The sequence below is a fragment of the Halyomorpha halys genome, unplaced genomic scaffold, assembly GCF_000696795.3.
Source record: "Halyomorpha halys isolate HHAL.00 unplaced genomic scaffold, Hhal_1.1 Scaffold354.1, whole genome shotgun sequence".
In the NCBI taxonomy this organism is placed as follows: Eukaryota; Metazoa; Arthropoda; class Insecta; order Hemiptera; family Pentatomidae; genus Halyomorpha; species Halyomorpha halys.
Genome location: NW_027111517.1, coordinates 853,139 through 873,683, shown reverse-complemented (window position 1 = coordinate 873,683; position 20,545 = coordinate 853,139). Strand labels below are relative to the sequence as shown.

The following is a 20,545-nucleotide window of genomic DNA, read 5'->3' as shown; positions in this document are numbered from 1 at the left end:
TATAAGAATCTGGAGTTTTTGTCTCTTACCTAAAATATGATAAAATGGTTTAAACAAAATATCCTATGGAATCATTGAAATTAAGAATTGGAATTGCAGTTATCTCAGTTGTATCTCTTAAAAAGGACAACACTTGTGTTCAAATCTACAGTCTACCACCTGCATTGTTGGTCCTCTTCTTTTTGTATGATAAAAATGTGTTCAATAGTTTTTCTTGCCCAACTGTCTGTTATCTTCATTATGTAACCTACTCACATTTATACATTCACTTTGCATAGTTCCAATATGTTTATATAATCAATTTTCCTAAGAGAGTTGTCTAATATATCCCTTCCCATTATTTCCTTGTATTATTCAATCTTTTAAGCTGAGATATTGGTGAGTAACCATAATCAACATCCATAAGTGAGTACTGGAATTATGAACCAGATATAAATGGTTTGGAGGTTTATCACAAGGAACCTTTTCAAAATATAATGCAAACTCCACAATCTATTCTCTTTATTTATTCTCAAATCTGTTTACGTTTCCTTTCTATTGCTAAAGGAAACTATGTATCCAAATAGGTGACCACTTTAAAAACCTGTATTTCTTGTTAACTTAAAAAAATTATTTCCTGAACATGTTTGGCAGGATTACCCTATTTCCTATGTAAAATATTAAGCAAAGAAACTCCTGTTTTTTTACTTGTTTATCATTGTGATAAGTTCTTCAGAGCCTGCGATCAAAACCCTATCATAAATGAACTTTAGTTTATTTAGATTAATGTTTTCCGAGAAAATCCTTTAAATATCGGGCTTCACGAATTCTCTCTAATTCTAAAAATCCATGTCATAATTGATTTAAGTCTAGATTACTTTGTTTTATATATCTACATATTAAATAACAAAATTTAATCTACAATCCACATATACAGAATTATTATAATTGAGTTCAGTCTTTACAGAGAAAGAACATATTTCCTAGTAGCAACTAATACAAGGGCATTAGCACAATAGCAACTAACAACAACTAATACACAGTATAAAATTAATACAATTTCATGCAGTGAACTTATTGTATAATAAAATATAATAATGTATATTATAAAATGTATGTAAACATATCATATAATTTATATACAAATAATATTAATAATTATATATACATCGGATATCACTTTTTACAACCTTGAATATAACGACATATCAGTTATAGTGGTGAATATTTCCAAATCCTAAATTCTTATTTCACATTTTACATGATGTGTGTAGTTATTGGTTATAAACTAGTCCCTTGGAGGTCATTATAAACAATATCCAGTGTATTAGTACCCTTACCTTTTTACACTGGTTAAAGAAAAATGACAAATCAGTCTAGATCCACATATTTTGGCTGTATATGGACAATAAGGCTGATAGGACCTAAATATAGTGATATAAAATTCATGGCAACTTAAAATAAAAGGTAATATTCCAGAAAATCACAAATTACTTTTCAATATTAATCAAAGAATTTATGATTGACTAATAAGATAACATAAAGATGTTACTGGAAGATATTGATTGACCGTGTGTAAAGATGAAAGGAATATGGTCCGGGTGCGGTCAAAAAAACTCAAATAGTAGAATATACTATTTTATTGAGCCAACGTTTCGCCCCACGTTGCAGGGCTTCTTCAGGGCTAAAAAAGATACAAACACATAGTTACAAAAGGAAAACAAAAACATAAGTGTAAACTAACAGGGGTATAAAATGTAAAAAAGTAAGATATAATAAGAAAAATTAAAGGTAGTAAATAGTAAATGTAAAGGGTAATAGTAACAGACAGATAAGAAAAGAAATATTAAAGAAAATACAAATAAAGAGATGTAAAAAGAAAAAGAATACAAATCAAATGATGAGACAGAATGCATACCTATTTTGACGGCAGTCAAAACAAAAATGACCGTTGGTATTGGGAGGAGTGGGGACGGCAGTGATGCCACAATAACGAAAATAATTTGTAAAGTAAAGGCACAATAAATTTTGGAACTGCTATAAGTTGGACTATAATTAATGAATGAACATTCAAAGGTTAATTGCTTGTGGCATCACTGCCGTCCCCACTCCTCCCAATACCAACGGTCATTTTTGTTTTGACTGCCGTCAAAATAGGTATGCATTCTGTCTCATCATTTGATTTGTATTCTTTTTCTTTTTACATCTCTTTATTTGTATTTTCTTTAATTTACGTTTACTATTTACTACCTTTAATTTTTCTTATTATATCTTACTTTTTTACATTTTATACCCCTGTTAGTTTACACTTATGTTTTTGTTTTCCTTTTGTAACTATGTGTTTGTATCTTTTTTAGCCCTGACGAAGCCCTGCAACGTGGGGCGAAACGTTGGCTCAATAAAATAGTATATTCTACTATTTGAGTTTTTTTGACCGCACCCGGACCATATTCCTTTCATAAAGATGTTACATACAATAACAAGTAATTGTTCAATAATAGTAACTTCAATCATGATTAGGCACAATAAATTTTGGAACTGCTATAAGTTGGACTATAATTAATGAAAGAACATTCAAAGGTTAATTGCAAATGAAATTTGAAAGTGAAAGCTGGTGAAACCATTTTCAAAAAATCCTAACTTACGCCAATGATCTAGATGTTGTTGGACATGGTTTTCTGAGTATAAAGAGTTGCCTTCCTGAATCTACAAAGAACAGATCTAGGGAATAAAGTAAAAATTGGAGATTTCAGTTTTAATTGTGTAGAGGAATTTATTTACCTAAAAATACAGTTGAAATCAAACATATTATACAACAAGAGTTTCAGTATTGGATTAGGTTATCCCATAGGTGCTATTATGGGCTTCCAAAGCATCTATGAATCAAATCTCTTTCTAAGACATCCAAGATAAAAATATATAAAACCCTAATCTGGCTAATTCAGAGTTCTGAATGCTGACAAAAACTTTCATCGTTTGTTGATTAATTTAACACAAAAAATTAAGGAAGTGAGTGATACAACCTGACAAAATGATATGTGGTTGCTTTTCCTTCATCAATGATATTTGCCTGACCCATAATCCTCAATCACTGCTCAATGAGTCCTGCAAAATATACTCTTTTGTATTTCTCACTTTTTGTTATTTCAAAATCTACAAAAACTGGTTTTGGTTTTGAAATAACAAAGTTAATTTGTACTCAAGTGGTAATAATATCTTATTTTATAGGCTTTCACCAAGCTACCAAAGATTTTTTGTTTCTGGAAGTAGTTTATTCATCTCAACATATTGAGCAAATAAGTCATTAACATTAGTAATCTTAAAGGTGACCTATATTAAGGTATCAATTTTCTGAGAAATTCACAAAGGGAAATCTGCCAAACAAAATCCTAAATAACCCTATCTCAAAACATTTCTTTTTAGTTCTTTCATGTGGACATTTGGAATTTTATTTAAATACTTTAAGGTCAAATATCTGAACTATTTTAAAGCGTTAAACATTCAAAAGTAAAGATTTTTATAAATTCTCACTTTATTCCTGGCCAAAGAAATATTCCCATTTAGTAAATTCCTTCTTACTGGGAATATTTCCAGCCTTATATCACTACCAATCATCTGTTGACTAAACCTCTGGTACCTATTTTCAACATCCTGGAAAACTACTTCATGATTTTGAAAAAACAGGTTAGAATCATTATTCCATGGCCACGCGTTTACCTTGGGTAGAGGACAATTGCCAGGAAATCTCAGGCAAGTTGGCCTTTCCTTAGAGATTGATCTCCAGTCCAAGTGTTTACCTCACTTTACTGTGCTTAACTTTGAATACCTATTGCATTTGTCTTAGTCTACTTAGCTAACCCGGTCTCATAATTTTCAGTACTGACATTATGGTCCTTGATGGTCTGAAATATAATTAAAACCATTTTTAGCTTGATTAAACTAAGTTTTTATTTGGTTCATCTCTTACCAGTTTCATTGATGCTTTGAAAAATTGGTTGTTAATGTTACTTCTTCTATGGCATAAATTCAGCTAGTAAATACTGATGTACACGACAAAAGAATCATGATACTTGATATTTAAGCAGTACTGAATCAATCAATGAATGTATTTGTTTTAGGAAGGCTTTAAGTTTCTTAACTATTGTTAACCCTGTTATCAGAAATTCATATCCTGATTGGAGATTAATTAAACTATTTTGTTAATTTTACTTATAGATTTAGAATATAGAGGGTAGAAACATTTAAAATTATAATTAGTAGAAACATGAAAAAGTTGATCTTCTTCTTCTTCCATGATCACATAGTTATTAAAAAAAGATGAAGGGTTTCCTTCTAAAAACCTCTTTACATCTTATTTATTTTCAGTTCCTAGTTCTTTATCATTTCTGAAGGCCAAACCAAACATTTAGCAAATGCTAAACCTATCTTTGAATAACTGCTGAGCAGGGACTCATTAAGGTTGAAAACAGAATTATGATTTTCCACTGAAAAATCCATAATTGATTAAATTAAAATTACGGATTGTCTTAAAACTTATCTATAACATTAGGATTTCTGGTCATTTACCATTTAGTGAGTACCTAGTTAGCAAATATTTATCAGCCAGGGTTAAATTATAAGTAAAATAAATCAAAAAGTAACTATTATCCTCACAATAGTATGTGTCTTCAAGATTTTAACTCAGTCACCTGGACGAAATTGATTTGAATAGGATTTCAATCAAAGGAATATAGGAAGAAAATTTGTGTGACTCGTGGTAACATTGACTTATAAATTATAAGTATAATAAATCGTAATAACAAAAAAAAATTTTAATCAACAACCATATATCTTTAAATTATTATGAGGTTTGAAACTATTTAAGTTATTTTAATGTTGTAGTAATTTTGAGCAAAGTAACTATAATGCTCACAATAGCATGTGTCTTCAAGATTTTAGCCCGGTAACCTGAACAAAATTGTTTTGAATAGGACGTCAATTAAAGGAATATAGGAAGGAAATTTGTGTAACTCGTGGCAATATTGACTTATAAATTATAAGTTAAATAAATCGTAACTACAAAAACAAATTACCAATAACTACATATCTTTAAATTACTATTAGATTTAAAACTATATAATTTATTTACCATGAAATCTACAAGGTAATTTATTGAAAAATATATCCTAATTTTATATAAATATATATTTTCTATATGGTTCATTCCCCCAAAACGGGAGAATTTCTGCTCTTGATATTTTACTTGAAAGATCGTTGGAGTGTGATGACAAAAAAACTTGCAATCTAATATATACAGAATGGAGTATCAAATTACCTACTGATCAAGACTATGTTAACATTGTTATATGTAATATTTTAGTTAAATGCTGAAAATCCCTGACTCCTGTCATGTCCCTGGTAACAGATTGAGTACATAAATCTAAGATTTAAATAAGATCTACAGAGAGCAGCTAGTAAGATTAAATTACAGGGTTAGTTCTTTCTATAGAAGCTTTACCACTCTATAGAAGCTATGTCAAGTCATGCTTACCAGAAACATTTTTGATTGTAGTCATTTTGAGCAAAGTAACTATTATGCTCACAATAGCATGTGTCTTCAAGATTTTAGCCTGGTTACCTGGACAAAATTGTTTTGAATAGGACGCCAATTAAAGGAATATAGGAAGGAAATTTGTGTGACTCGTGGCAACATTGATCCTAGCTTAGTATTTTCCCATTTGCAGTTCCCCTCTCTGTGCCTTCCAGTCCAAATGGTGTGAAGAGGAACCTCCAAAAACAGTACAGTGTTTTTTAATTTCCAGTCCCCTGGCATGATTCCCTTCAACACAAGTAAGTATATTTAAAATTTTTTTTTCCTTTGACTAATAGTTCAGTTTCCTATAGTTGAAATTCCTAGAGTAATAGTTCTTAATTGACTATTAGAGTGAATTAGTGAGCTGTGAAAATGTCAAATTTTGATTTGTTATCCTAACGTTTTAAAATTAATGATTTGTTTGAATTCCCAGTCCCCTGGTACGTAGTTCCCTGTAAATTTTGGCTCTCAAAATGAATAATCGACGTGTGTTTACTCCTCACCTACCAAATTATCACCAATTGCAGATCATTTGACAGTCCATTCTTAACAGAATTAGGTCCTTGGCCCCTCGAAAATTAAAAAAAAAATTATAAAATTAGATATCAATTCATAAGTGTGCCCACTGCAGGAATTTTCTCAGGCATGTCTAATGGTCATAGAGTAAAAAGATTAGATTAAAAATGTTGATAAGTGTACTTTACTGGAAATTCAGCCGCTTTGGGACAATGACCATTGTATGTGAATTATTTGATTCCCAGATTTAATATATGATAGCATCAATGTAGCCAATTTAATACAGAAGTAATGATTTTTGGATTCTCACTGATAGTTCTTTCTACATTTTACTCCTCAATGGTCTTCTTGGAGTTCTTTTATCCTGATCTTTTGACTTAGTTTGTAGAGTTGCATTAAAATGAAAGATAATCTCATTATAAGTTTTTATTCTTGATTATAAGTTTTTTTATTATAATTTTTCCGCTTATAATTTAGCCCTGGCAGATATGTGCATACCTGATAATCGAGTACTCACTAAGAAAATATTTTTCTATTTCAGGTTGATATATTTTTGTAGTAAAAATTTCACTAATCACATAATTATTGTTTTTCATATTACCTTCAGCAATTCCTTAAAATCCAAGTATTATTGATTATTAATTTTATAATCTCACAAAAACAGATTTAGTTTCACCTATTACTATTACATTTAAATTATTATGAATCAGTACCACAATGGGGCTCATAAAATGGTTATGAAGCTGAATAATATAAATCGTCCTAAAATATTATTTGTAGTATTTAAAAGAGTGATTGTTAATACTTTAATACTAAAAGTATTATGGGACAGTTGTAAGGGCTATAGATAAATTCTTGACAAACTATAAAACCAATTACTAAAATTAGGAAAAAATTATTATGATTTCAATTTTTCCATCATAGGATAAATAATAATCAATAGAAAAAGTCATATTTAATATCACAATTAACCTAGGCCAAAAGGGAATAGTTTATATAGCTAGTTTTACTTCAACCAAAATGTTTCGTACATTATATTACTTTTGATAATTAATAACTCAATATAAAAACTGCAGAGAAGTGTGAATAAAATATTACGATCATTGTTTTGAGTGAAAAGGTAAAATTAACAATACTTTTCCAAGAAAAATAATATAATTTATTCTGAAAATCTTTAATATGAAGTCAGTAAGGTTTTTCTATTTTTTCACTAAGCATCATTTAGTAGATGATTTCTTAAAAGAATACAATAATTAGGCAAATTCAGTACTTTTTTGCTACTAATTGCGTACTAAAAATAATAAGCTATATTCAATAATGCATATTTTTCATTTTATAAAAGATTGTAAAACTCTGTAAGACACAAAATAATTGTTAGAATTCAATTGCAAGATTCCACCCTCAAAATTCATGTCTCTAGATTACTCTACCAGTAGTGTATGAGTGTATGGCTTTGTGGTTGGAATTATACAATTTTATCTTTATAATATATTTTAATGATATGTTACCCTCATTAAATTTATATTCTTTTAGTTATAATTTTAAAAAAATAAATAAATAAAAGAGTTTGCCAGTTTTTAACAATTATTCTTTAATAATAAATCAATAAGTATCCTCAAAAGTTTCTATTTTTGTTATCTAGTTAAGTTAGAGGTTTAACCAAGCAATATAGTTCAGTTCTCCCTTTAGAAGAGCTATTGATTAAAATGCATGCTCAAATTAGTTTAAAAATTAAATAATTTTTTTGTAGCTGCTAACTTGGAAAAGTCACCAGGTAGTTGTTGTTTTGCTTTCATTGATTCAATAATAAAAAAAATAAATAAATGGGAAAGGAAAAAAATTGTATATTTTTAGCATTAAATGTACAAAACTTATTTCTTATTCTCTGCTAATTATCTTTTTCTTATTCAACATTCATGGCATATCTGTCTATTTTTATTATTAATTTAGGAGTTAAAGACAACAAATGAAACGCTTAGAGCGCTGCAGATGCAGCTGGAGAAGGGGCTGATAAGAGAAAGTGAAGGAACCCAGACAAATAGCACTTTGACAGCAATCCTTGAGACGAAGGATGCTCGGATATCCACATTGGAGAAGGCTCTTGCACTAATGGAAGAAGAGCTCAGTCGAGCCAGGGAGACTAGTAACACCTCCCCTTTGCTTGATTTAACTTTTGGCACGTCCCAGCTGAATCTAAAAAACCAAGTAAGTGGGGGGAAAAGATCCTTACCCCCTACAGAAACCAACTGGTCAAGTCTGTCCCTGTTTCAAGGTTTTCCACAACATAATAATAATATATTTTTTATGAAATAAGTTTTTTAAAAGTAAAAATCACTGTATTTATTGGTAACAAAACTGTCATTAAAGCAATCCCAGCTATTGGTTCCATTTTGTAAAAAATAGTCAAAATTGTTACTAATAACATTGGATTCAATTTATATTAATATTTGAACTATATAAAAAATAGGAAATCATTATAAAGATGATTTCTCATATTTGTGAATCATAAATAGCATACAATAATGTTATGAGTATTACAAAGTATATTCTAATAAGATTCACTTAAAATATCACATCTTCATGTACTGTATTTGAATGGTATATATTTTGAACAAATTAGAAGCTAGATGGTCGTCAGTTTATTATTTCCAAAATCATATGCTACAATATAAATAATTTGGTGTGCCATAAAAAATAAAACAGTTTCATCTATACAGACTGCTAAAAGTTCCATATAATTAAATAGCTACTTTCCAAATAAAGGTTTTATTTATTATATTTTCATTACAGATCATCCATCATATGTTTGAATGGAGAGACTGTTTTATTGATTTTACTTCAATATTTAAAATATAAAATATAATTTGTTTTTACTTCAATAACTAAAAAATGTAGTAAAAAGTCTAGTGAATGTTATTGAAAGGTAAAATGGGACATTTCCTATAAGTTAATGGCTTACACTAGATAGTTTTATTATTAATGTATACAAATAGGATTTAGTAAATAATATAAAATATCTTATCATTTATGTGTTGAAGAACATATTTCATTATATAAAGAAATAGTAATTTGAAAATATTAATACCAATGATCATTATAAGTTATAGCTCTTATTTTTTATTGAAAAAAATGTTTAAAAAAGATTATAAAACAGTATTCTTATATGTGAGATGATAATATTAAAGTCTTGAACCTTTAAACAGATTATTATTCTCACACTAAATAAGCCTCAAATAAGCAGCATAACGCATTATAAGAGAAAGACTCCTGTAGCAATTACATATTAAGAAGAAATTTAAACAATCCAGAAGTAATTTTATTCAATTCAATGTATTAGTTTTAAAAAAATCTGTTCGTTCATTGATTAACTTACTCTGCAACAGATGATCTATCTGGAATACATTAATAATAATTATGTCATGGGCCCAAGAGTTATATATGCACTCTGTTTAATTTTCCTCATCAATATCAACATGTTCATCAAGTACTATTCTTCAACGTATTGATAAATATTTGTATACAATCAGGAAATTGCTTACAATCGATAGCAGTAAAACGTAAGTCACAACACATGTATAATCATTATGGATAAGAATGGCTTGAGTGCTTTTTATAAATAATTATAACTGTATATGTAAAAAAAAAAAATAATATAATAAAAAGGTCAGATGCGATTTGTTTTTTTACTTCAAAATTTTTCAGCTTGGGGACAGTAAAGATTTGATAATGCTTAGATAATTACCGTGGATTTCAAAGACATTAAAACAATCTCTTACTAATGCTGACCATTTTATTACTTATTGCTATATTTTATAATTTTAGTTATAAAGATTCACAAATTGTTTGTTAATGGCTGCTGAAAATATATTACTCTAATGTACTCTAATTAATACAATAAATGTAATCTTTCTAACCATACCTCCTCTGCAGTTTAATATAAATTCAATTCAATTATAAAATCTTACAGATATTTTTTTTTCAATTATTGGATATCTCCTAGTAATGATTTAATATAATACAAGCGGTCAATGTTGAGTTAACAGAACAGTTAGATTCCATTTTCAAATCTATATTACTTCCTTTATTATTTATATCTTGTTAACTCTTTATTTATGTTTGCATCATGTCTTAAAGAGTATAAAATCAGTTCATTAAGACCTTAGTGCTCCTTTACTTACTGACATATTTACTAGTGCATGTGTTTCTTATGTAGATATTGATAGTATGTAGGATATTTAAAAAGTAAATAATCATAAATTTGAAGGCAAAGAATTTAATCGAATAGAAATAAACAAATAATTTATCTCACAGTTTTTTTTTTATAAAAATGCAGCTTTTACTAAAAAATACATTACTGGTCAAAAATAATTAATTTTAGTATTAAATAAATAAAATTTATCTATACTATACAGTTAAATATACCAGACATGCCTATAAAACTTTCAAAAAGTGAACACAAGGAATTGATTTTGAGGGAAAACCGTAACCTTAAACCATAACAAAAGCATAACAATAAGTCTTTAATCAGGATACTTACAACGGCTTAGTTAATAAATCAGCAAATAGATCTTGAGTTGCTAAGGGCTTGATTTCCAGTATTTCCTTCTATACAACCTTACAAAGAAAAAAAGTTTCATATTCCAATATACTTTGTGGTTCAATGAAATTCACAATTCTTACCCAGTTTAATTGTCTCGTTATTGACATAGTGAACAGAAATCTTAGATAAATTATCTACGGTTAGCTATTCCTCTCATGAACACTTTTATCTGACCATCTCTTTCTAAGGATCCTCCAAAGTCTCTGTTTTGTTCGCAAAGTGTGCTGCTATTTCCACATCAATGCTGAGAATTCTCAGATTTAATGGTATTCTGATTACTCTTTGGTACTTCTGAAAATCAAGTCAATGGTTTTTTCATGAACTCATTAAATCTTTCTATCAGTCGAAGGCTCTCATTATTTCTTAATATTCTTTCTTCTGAGTAGCTGGAAAAATCTTCTGTGTTTGGTCTGGTGTCTTTTTCAGTCTGTGTTTAGATCATCTTCACTTGGTGACTTTTAGTAGTACACATCTTCTCCAATTTAGTTTCTTTTTCTTTATCTTCTTCCTTTAAAGAGATAGTTAATTTTGAGTTTAATAGTTCTATTTTTAATAACATTATGGGATCTAATTATTGCCCTCCTTTCAGGATTCCAAATTCAATAACCTCCAGAATCATACCCCATAAACTTCCTTTTACAGATTTTTTTCTCTAATTTATTCCTCTTATTTTTAGGAACATGAACATGTTGCAATTACTTCCAACATATGCAAATGCTTTATTGAGGATTGCTTACTAAACTATTGTTCAAATTGAGTCTTAGCATGAGTTTGAAAATTCAGGATATTAACAGATGTATTTGTCAATTCAACTCAAATAATGAGTAGTCCATTTCCTTGGGAGTGCTGCTTTGCTCTAGCAGCTTCAACAGCTGTTCGACTTTCTCACCCAAATAATATAATCATTTCACCATGATAGGGTATTGTAGCAACTGATTATACCATATTTATCCAAAGTTTTCTTTAGTGGTTCATTGTCAAACTCGCTTTTATTATCAGACATAAGTGCCTTAATATAGTAACCACTTTGACTACTTTCTTTTAGGATTTTAAGGCATTTTCATTCACTTATGATTTATGTTTAAGGGAATATATACTTTATGAAATTATCTTTAAAATTTACATAACATCAAAACCCTAAAAAAATATTTTTCAAAAGAATCACAAATATCTGCATGCATTACTTCACTTAGAAAAACTGCTTGTTCCCCTATACCAAATTGTTACCAATGAGCCTTACCACACATATAACCTTTGCACAACTCTGAATCTACAGGAACAATAGTTCTCTTTCTGTAATGTTTTTTACCTATCTTTTATTTTGATGAGCTAATTTCTCATGGCATAATAACAATATATCACTTGAAAAAGAGCATTTAAAGTTGCATCCTTACTTAAAATATTCAGTTTATACATATCTGTATTATGCTGGCACTTACTTGTTAAAATATGAAATGTCTGTTTGCTTCTAACTGGCACATTCCTGTGGTTAATATGAAGTTTGTTCTTAAATTTTTATCTCGTGCTGCCAACACAGAAAATAAATTATTTTTTATATTCAGAACAAGCCATGTTTATGAAGAAGTAATGGTAAAGCATCTCTGATTTAAGCAAACTTCAATCCCACTGTGGGAACATCATTTCCATTGGATTTTGTTATTTGGTGTATTTATCACACACTTAATAGATTAGTATTTTTTCCCATGTGGCTTAGAGACCATTGTCTATAAACCTATTTAAATTGCTCTACTCTGAGGAAAAAACTTCACTATTTATAGCAAACAGCTCAATATGGTTAACTTAGGTTTTGCTCTTAGATTTAGATGGTCTCCAATCTATAAAGGAGAAATCATCTTTAATCAAAGTCTATAAAACTTTACAAATCAGAAGTTTATCTGGCAGAGATCAAATTTTGCCTCCTCCATTTATTTTCAATTCAAGTCATTTAATTTTGATAAATGATTAACCATATCATCACTACTGTTACATTTATTGTTGAAAAACTGCTTACACAAAAGAAGTAAATATGTTGCCTTCAGTAATACCTTCATTCAGTTCATGAATTTCTTTTCAAATTTCTCTGACTAAAAAGAAAATCTTTTTTTAGTGTTTCTTCAGTCATGATTGTTGTTAGCATTAGCATTGCTTATGTACCAGCATTTCTAAATTATTTTGTGTATGCTGTTAACTGTTCGGGTGCATGTGATTCTCTAAATTCTTCTAGTTCTATAAGTTCTCTAGTTGCTACTTCTTTTCCTCCTGGAAAATTGCTTAACCAATTGGTTTATCCTTCTAAGTTTCCCTTCAGAGCCGACACTTTCGTGGGTTGGAGAACCTTCGATACATTTTATACAGAATAAGAAAACCAAACAAAGTTTTCACGAACTTTTTTCTTTTGGAATTTAGAATGCTAAAAATAAAGAAAAAGTAATTGGAGCATTAGAACGAAAAAGCTAAACAAATAGGAACCACATGGTTAGTACAATGCTTATTAAAAGAAAGGGCACACATGCCTTCTGCACTCATCAGCAAAACAAAAGACGGACACTTAATATTTCTAAGTTTAAAGGATGATAATGATTAATAGCTTGGTTTGTTTTTTTTGGGAGGGAGGGATTTTTTTAGTACAGAGGAGCCTTGAACTGTGTACATTGAAATAGTCCCTTTAGGTTTAAAAGAGAAGGAAATAATTGTTCATTTGTCTTGAAACTGCTTTACTAAACATACCTATTAATAAGTTGTAAATAGGTTTTTAAATCTCTTAAACTCTTTTATTTTTTAACCACACATTTTGTTTTCATAATTAACAAATGTCTTTTATCTACTCCGGTCAAGGATAATAGTCATTTTGAATGAAGATGTAGCCCATAAAGAAGGTTAGAGCTATAAAAGGTTGGAGAGTCCACTACATTATAACAATGCTTGGAGTAACTAAGTTAACTACTCATGAAACACTCCAGCATTTCCAGGAGATAAGTAGCAATGAGCTAAGTGCAGAGAGATCATCATTAAGTTGCACCTGAGGTTTGGGATCTTAGTTGGGACACCCTTTGGTAAAGACTGAGGGAGCATGAGCTTTGTATGAAGCATAGTGAGATGGGGTCCCAACACCTTGAATGGCCTTTTAAAGAAAGATAAATAATTGCTAACCAGCAATGGGTAGAGGTTATGTGTACATAGTAGAGTTTCTCTTCAGTCTATACCACTCAAAAGGTCAAAACAGAGTGGAGATGATATGGGGAGTGATTCATTTACTACTCTTTGTGAGTTACAGGCTTTCCAAACAATCATTCATGGTTTAGAGATGACCGATTTCTATGCTTGTACTGCACTGATTTTAATTGGTATCAGTGCTCTGAATGCTCAGAGGTACATTGAGGAAGTACTCCTAGAGGCTGTGATCCTATTAGCTTCATTTATTGGTGAAAAGTTCATTTTGATGCAGGATAATGCTCATCCGTATACCGCACGAATTGTTACGGAATACTTTGAACACTTAAAAATTATGATTTTGCATTGGCTGACGTGGTCACCCAATATGAATCTGATAGCACATTAGTGGGATAACTTAGGTAGACAATGTTGGGAATTCTTCTTCTTCTTCTAATGACTTGAATCAGTATCAATTTCTCTGTAATAGTAATTAAATCTAATTTCATCAATACCTGCCTATGTTAGGACCTTCTACCATGGATGAGAGGGTAACAGTCATAATTAGGAAAACATCCACTGTCAGAAAATCTGATTTTTCACTTTTATCCATTATAATCTATTTATTGAGTATTAATTATAAAAATGTTGTGGCAGACTGTAATATCTATCAATAAATAAAGTTTTGAATTAAAAAATAAATAATTACAAAAATGAATTTTTTATAGTACATCTTGTTTTTATAACCTATAAAGGAAATAATTCTAACCACATTAAAAACCAAATTTTCTAAAATTATAGCAGAGAAATCAGAGTATCCTGTTTTTGCCTGCTAAGTATATAACAAATCATTATAATGCTATATATATCTGTACAGAATAACTTCTGAGAAATCCTTCATTACAAAGAAAATATTTATTTTACTGCTAATACTGAAATAATTTAAAACCAATATCAGTGGTTTAAAACAACCAAGTATTTATGGCTTCATTTCACAAATAATCCCAAATAAATAATCATTATTATTTTAACTATTGGAGAATTTTTAATGAACAGAGTGCCAAAATTCCTCATAATTTATTTTATGTTATTTCATTACTTACTAATAAATTGTTTATATGAAGTATATTATAATTATGTTATTTAGTAAAATATTTAAATAGCTACCTTTTTTGGGGGGGGGGGGATAAGAAAAAGGAGACTATGAAATTATGAAATGACGTTAAAGAAATTTTGAGAAGCCTTGCTATATATGATCCTCATGAAATCAGAAACAAAAACCAGGACTTATTACCGATCCATAAAAACTAACAACTTATATCTTTGAGCTGAATTTATATAAAATCTAGATTATAAAGCATACATTAAAATTTAATGCAGCCTCCATAATCAATAATTGACTTAAAATAGATAAACAGTATTTTTTGATGAAAGTGTATTTTGACTTCAGCTGTAACTTTATTTGATCCTGTTAAAATTATCAGCATGAATTGCCTGATATTTATTAAAATATTTAACCACGACACTGTTTGGTATATGGGTTGGTTAAAGAAGATAAAGATTAAATCCCAGGATATTGAATAATAGATAAAGGTTAAAACCAACTTAGATGAAAATCTATTAGAAATTATATGAATCTAATGAAATCCATCCATTTTTTTAATAATCTGTAAATCAGCATATACATAATTAAGTTATTATAAATAAAATAAAAATTTTGTTCCTGAAATTCTATTCACAGTGTTAAGAGTTAAAGAAACAATGCATAATGTTGAGGTATAAATGATAATTTTAACCTAATTAAACTTTAGAGTTATTTTCTAAAATATTAACAATATCATGAATGATACCATCTAAAATATTATCATGATGAATTTATAAGTTAATAAACATTAAATTGCTTCTATATTGCTTTTGTTTTGTTTTATCATCCCACCAAGCTTTAATTATTTATACTAAATCAATCTTCATAATTAAATTTAAAGAACATATTTCCGAAAGTATACTTACTTCCTTAAATGTGCTGTGTGCGTGTTTTTTGTTTTTTTTTTACGTGGGTCGGAGGAAATCTTCAAAAGACACCAATAGGCCCGTACCTATCCGTGTGTGGGATTTTTACCCACTAAAACCACCGCCCTACACCTGTTCATTTCTCTCCATGGTACCACCTCTAGGCATTACTTCATGGAGGGAAATGGCTGAGTGCTGCCTCGCTTTCTTCGCATGGTTTTCATGTTTCTATGCTAGTCACGTCTCCTAGCCCTCTCTTCCTCTCTCAACCTCTTTAGGACAACTGTGGTGAATCTCTTCACTGTGTTCCAATGCTGGTCTGAGCGTAGTATATAGCTCACCACGTTTTCTGGTGTGATGCGTCCTCCACACACTCTCTGCAATTCACTTCTCTCTTGAGGTAATCAAAACAAGCAAAAAACACGTCCTCTGCTGTTTCTCTCACAGTCTGACATCCAGGGCATTCTGCGGTACTGGTAGGCTCTAATGCATCCATGTCCGGTCAATTGGGTTATGTAAAAATCCACCTCCATACCACGAGCCCACATCGGGTATTAACCTATGAGTCCACCTCCCAAAATCTGCAGCCTCCCAACCCTGTTGCCAGTGTTGTGTGTGTGAATATTAAAACTGCAAATCTCTTAATTCATCCATATTTTATTATTTAGCCATTGCTATTATTTACTTATTAGATGGTGTCTTAAATTTTATTTCAGTTCTTTGTCTTAACCTATCATTGAAATCTCCTATTAGTTGTAAGAAAATTACTAATTAAAATTTCAAATATATTTATTCTTTCATGATATATTTGTGTCCTTAAAAATAATGTCTAAGATACTTCTATGATCCATATACATCAAATAAGTTGTTTTAGCTCATAAACACTAAAAACTTTTCCAAGAAAATATTTGAGACTTTGTTATATTTTATGTCAATTTGGAACTCATATCTTAGTTCATTTACTTATACTTCAAATATTACTCACTCACCAGCTATCTAAGATTTGACATAACTGGCCTGTAATGTTTTCACTAACTATATCTTAGTTGTTCATTGAAGATGCTGTTGACTAAACAATTGTATTATTATTTAATATTCAATATATCATATTGTTTTACACATAAAATTACAGACTTTTGCATTTAGTGAAACCGAATTAATCCAGCAATGTAATTTTGCATAATTTCACATTTGTTGATTTACGTGAATTTTATTAAATTTTATATTTTTTATACATTTTGTGAAACATATAATACATTTGAAAAAATTCTTTGATTGTTAAATGTACTTGTTCTCCTTCTTAATTGGCACTACACTCTGCGAGGAAGCAAGGCCATCTGCAAAATCGACTGCCAGTCATCTCTCTGCTATGCTATGGCTCTCCAGTTTTAAATGACGAAAATGGACCACATCATCAGCCAAATGCAGTCTAGGTCTACCAACTTATCATGGTCCGCGTAATCTTTTGTCTAGCATCTTCCTTGGGACTTATGATGGTGACTATGTCAGCATCATTGTAAAGGGCTATTAGCTCGACATTATTGCAATGTCTTCAAATTCCATGATTACACACCTTCCCATAGACTCTCTGAAAGATTCGGCATTCAAATCTAGCAAAAGGCAGTTCTTGACTTCTAGTGAGTGTCCAGCAATCCAATCTGAAGAGTTTTTTTAAAGGCATGCCTTGTTAGTCCTATATACCTTTCTTCTTCTAATGTTCTTCTGGATTCCATAGTAGCACCCATTGGCAGCTATTATCCGACAGTAGATTTCAGGGATAATGATTTTTCTTGAGTTTATCTGAGTTCCCAGACATATAAATTATTCTAATTTCTCGAAGGTGTGCTGACCAATGTAAACTGGAACTCTGCACTGCACACTCAAGGCTGAATTTAAAAAGAAGGGATGCCAGGCAGTCCCTCTGTCTAAGTCTGTTGTGTGTGGGAAACCTCTTGATGTACTTCCTTGAATTTACACCCAATAATTCACCTTCTTTATTGTCATGCATACAAGTTTCGGTGGTATCCCTGACACAAGCATTCCATCATAGAGTTCCTCTCTTGAAACACTGTCATAGGCAGCCTTGAAACACTGTTATAGGCAGCCTTGAAATTTACAAATAAGTGGTGAGTGCTGATCTCAAACACCCTTGCCCTCTCCAACAAAGTTCTAAGAGAGAACATCTGATCAGTGGTAGACTTCCCTTGTATAAATTCTGTTTGATAGCAGCCTATTTCCTTTTGGGAAAAAGTTGGAAGTCTCTCAAAAAGTATCCTTGTGAAGATTTTGTAGGCCATGGAAACTCCAAAATAATTGGAACATTCCAGGACATCTCCTTTTTTTAATATAGGGTTGTATATGTCCAACTGTGTAATGAGGTGTTATGTAGCTCCCAGTCTATAAAGGGATAAAACGTTCCAGGTGGCAAGTTTAAATTCCTTAAGACATGCATTTTGTCAGTCGCCAAAGTTCCGTCCGGCTTGCCTTTGTGCAGGATTCTTGATAAAAAGGTTTTAAGGGGAGTGGGTTATCAGCTCATGTAATCATTAGTCTTGATGTTTTAGTAATCCATTTTCTCCCCACCCCAAATTATTCAATCTATTCAATACCCCTCATCTATTTGTAGTTGTTTTATTTAGTTGATCATCTTTGTTTTGACAAAATAATATGACTAATAATTGTATTTCATATTTATCATATTGGAAATTTAAGGACTAGTTCATGCTTGTAGTGAATATTTGCTATTTAAAAATTAAATAAAATTTGAATGTATTATAGGAATCAATTAATTATTAAAACCAATTTTTCCATTTTGAAATGAATCATAGGGATACAGTATTGTTACAAATATTACAATTTATTATGGAAGTAAATTAAAGGTTATTTTTCTAATTTTGATGTTGAAGTAATTTTTATTTTACATATTTAGACATTATGAAGGATCTACATAATATAAATCTAATACACAATATACTCTTCATTGTGGAATATTAATATAACCAACATGGCGCAACATCATTTGATGCCATTGGTAAATAAAATAAATATATTAATAATAGCATAATTGAGAGTGACATTTGTTTTTCAAGTCAAGGATTAACACAAACTTTACTTATAAACTTTATTTGATCTAAAAATTGTTTAATTAATTTTAGATTTCTCTAATTTAATGAAACAAAAGGAATTGTTATACAAGACCATAATATTTTTCTCCTTAAATCAGATGAAAATTGGCCTTAATTTTATTGCAATAACGTTAAAAATACATACAATAATTCAAAAGTTACTTCTCACTTGAATGTAAATGCTGAAAGTTCATTATTATTTAAAATTAATTTATTATTGAATTAGGAGAAGATGGTTGGGGGTGCAGTCAATGAAAAACACAAATAAGTACGATTAACTTATTTTAATGTGCCAACGTTTCGGCTAGAGTTTCTAGCCTTCTTCAGGGCTGTTCGCTGGAAGATCAAACGCCTAATCTATTATTATTATCTATTATTGAATTAGTATCATATAATTAATTAAAAATAATCAGACCTTAATATTTAATTTTAGTTAAATAAATATTGTATTATTAGAAATTGGGTATAAATATTGTATTAAATTTTATATCTTGGATGCCATATAAGAGGGGAGCATGAAACATATTCAACCATGCAACAGGAATCAGAATGACAGAGGATATAATGAACTATGTACACCCTCATCTTGAGATAACTTTGGAAATTATCTAACAACATGCATAATAATCATTTAAATATGTCTTATACTAATATTTTAATATCTTATACCAAATACTTCTAAAAATTATGCATTAGGTGTACTTCAAGGCATGAATTATCTTTTGTATTTATTTTTCTCTCTTATAGTTTTTTATTTTTGTTGGGTATTGAGCATAAGAAATACTGAAGCTTTAAACATTCATGTAATAGTTTATAGTATTCAGGTGAAAATATTTTTTATGTACATTTTTGTCTTCAGTATTTGATGTTAATTTTTAAGGAAATTGTACATTTCTCTGAGAAAAAAATAATACTGGTGTGGCTTGAAAATTGAAAACTTTTAGAGTTACTAAAAGTGAATTGACCTTTATTGAACCAAAATATATTAAAAATTTGGGAACATTACTGTCTCCAGGATATTTCCAAACTTTTAGCCATTTTGTAATGAAGTAAAACTAAATGTATCAACATTGAAACTTGGTATAACTTTTTGTGAAAAATTACTAGTAAATTGAAAGTACTAATTAAGACTTAAATTGTGCATTTAACAAAAGTAAACAAAATTTTAAGGGATCCCATAATTCTCATGAATCTTACTGCTACTTCAGCAAATATTTAAAGTGCGAGGGTTGACACAAAACAAATTTATTGTGTATAGTTTTACTCTCCCCCTTAGTTTATCCAGTCAGGCAAAAGACATCAAGGTGGAAGTTCAATAATCCTAGTTTTAGGCGTCATAAAAACTCAGTTGTAAAAAAAAAAGAATAATTAAAAACTGAACATAGGATAAAATAATAACCTTTGAATTATAAATTGGCTTTTAAGAAAAAATATTAAATTAAATTATTTACTTCTTAAAATTTTAAGGATGAATTCAGAGGAAAATATAACCTCATTGTCAGTTTCTATTGATAGAAAATAAGCCAAAAAAATATCTAATGAAATATTTTGTGAAAGGTTCGTGTTTTTAACTCCTTTTTTTAAATAATAAAC

At 29.7% G+C, this 20,545-nt stretch overlaps 1 protein-coding gene across 11 annotated transcripts in view; it reads left to right on the top strand.

Annotated features, from left to right (window-relative positions):
• Positions 1 to 20,545, top strand: part of brp (bruchpilot) — a 201,069-nt gene that overhangs the window by 116,856 nt on the left and 63,668 nt on the right. For 7 of the 11 annotated variants that reach the window (XM_067049575.1, XM_067049573.1, XM_067049572.1 and 4 more), the window contains one exon: positions 8,018 to 8,272. The exons of the other annotated variants lie outside the window; for them this stretch is intronic. In XM_067049575.1, the coding sequence (XP_066905676.1) occupies positions 8,018 to 8,272 (255 nt within the window). The remainder of the gene's footprint in view (positions 1 to 8,017; positions 8,273 to 20,545) is intronic. 11 annotated transcript variants of the gene reach the window in all.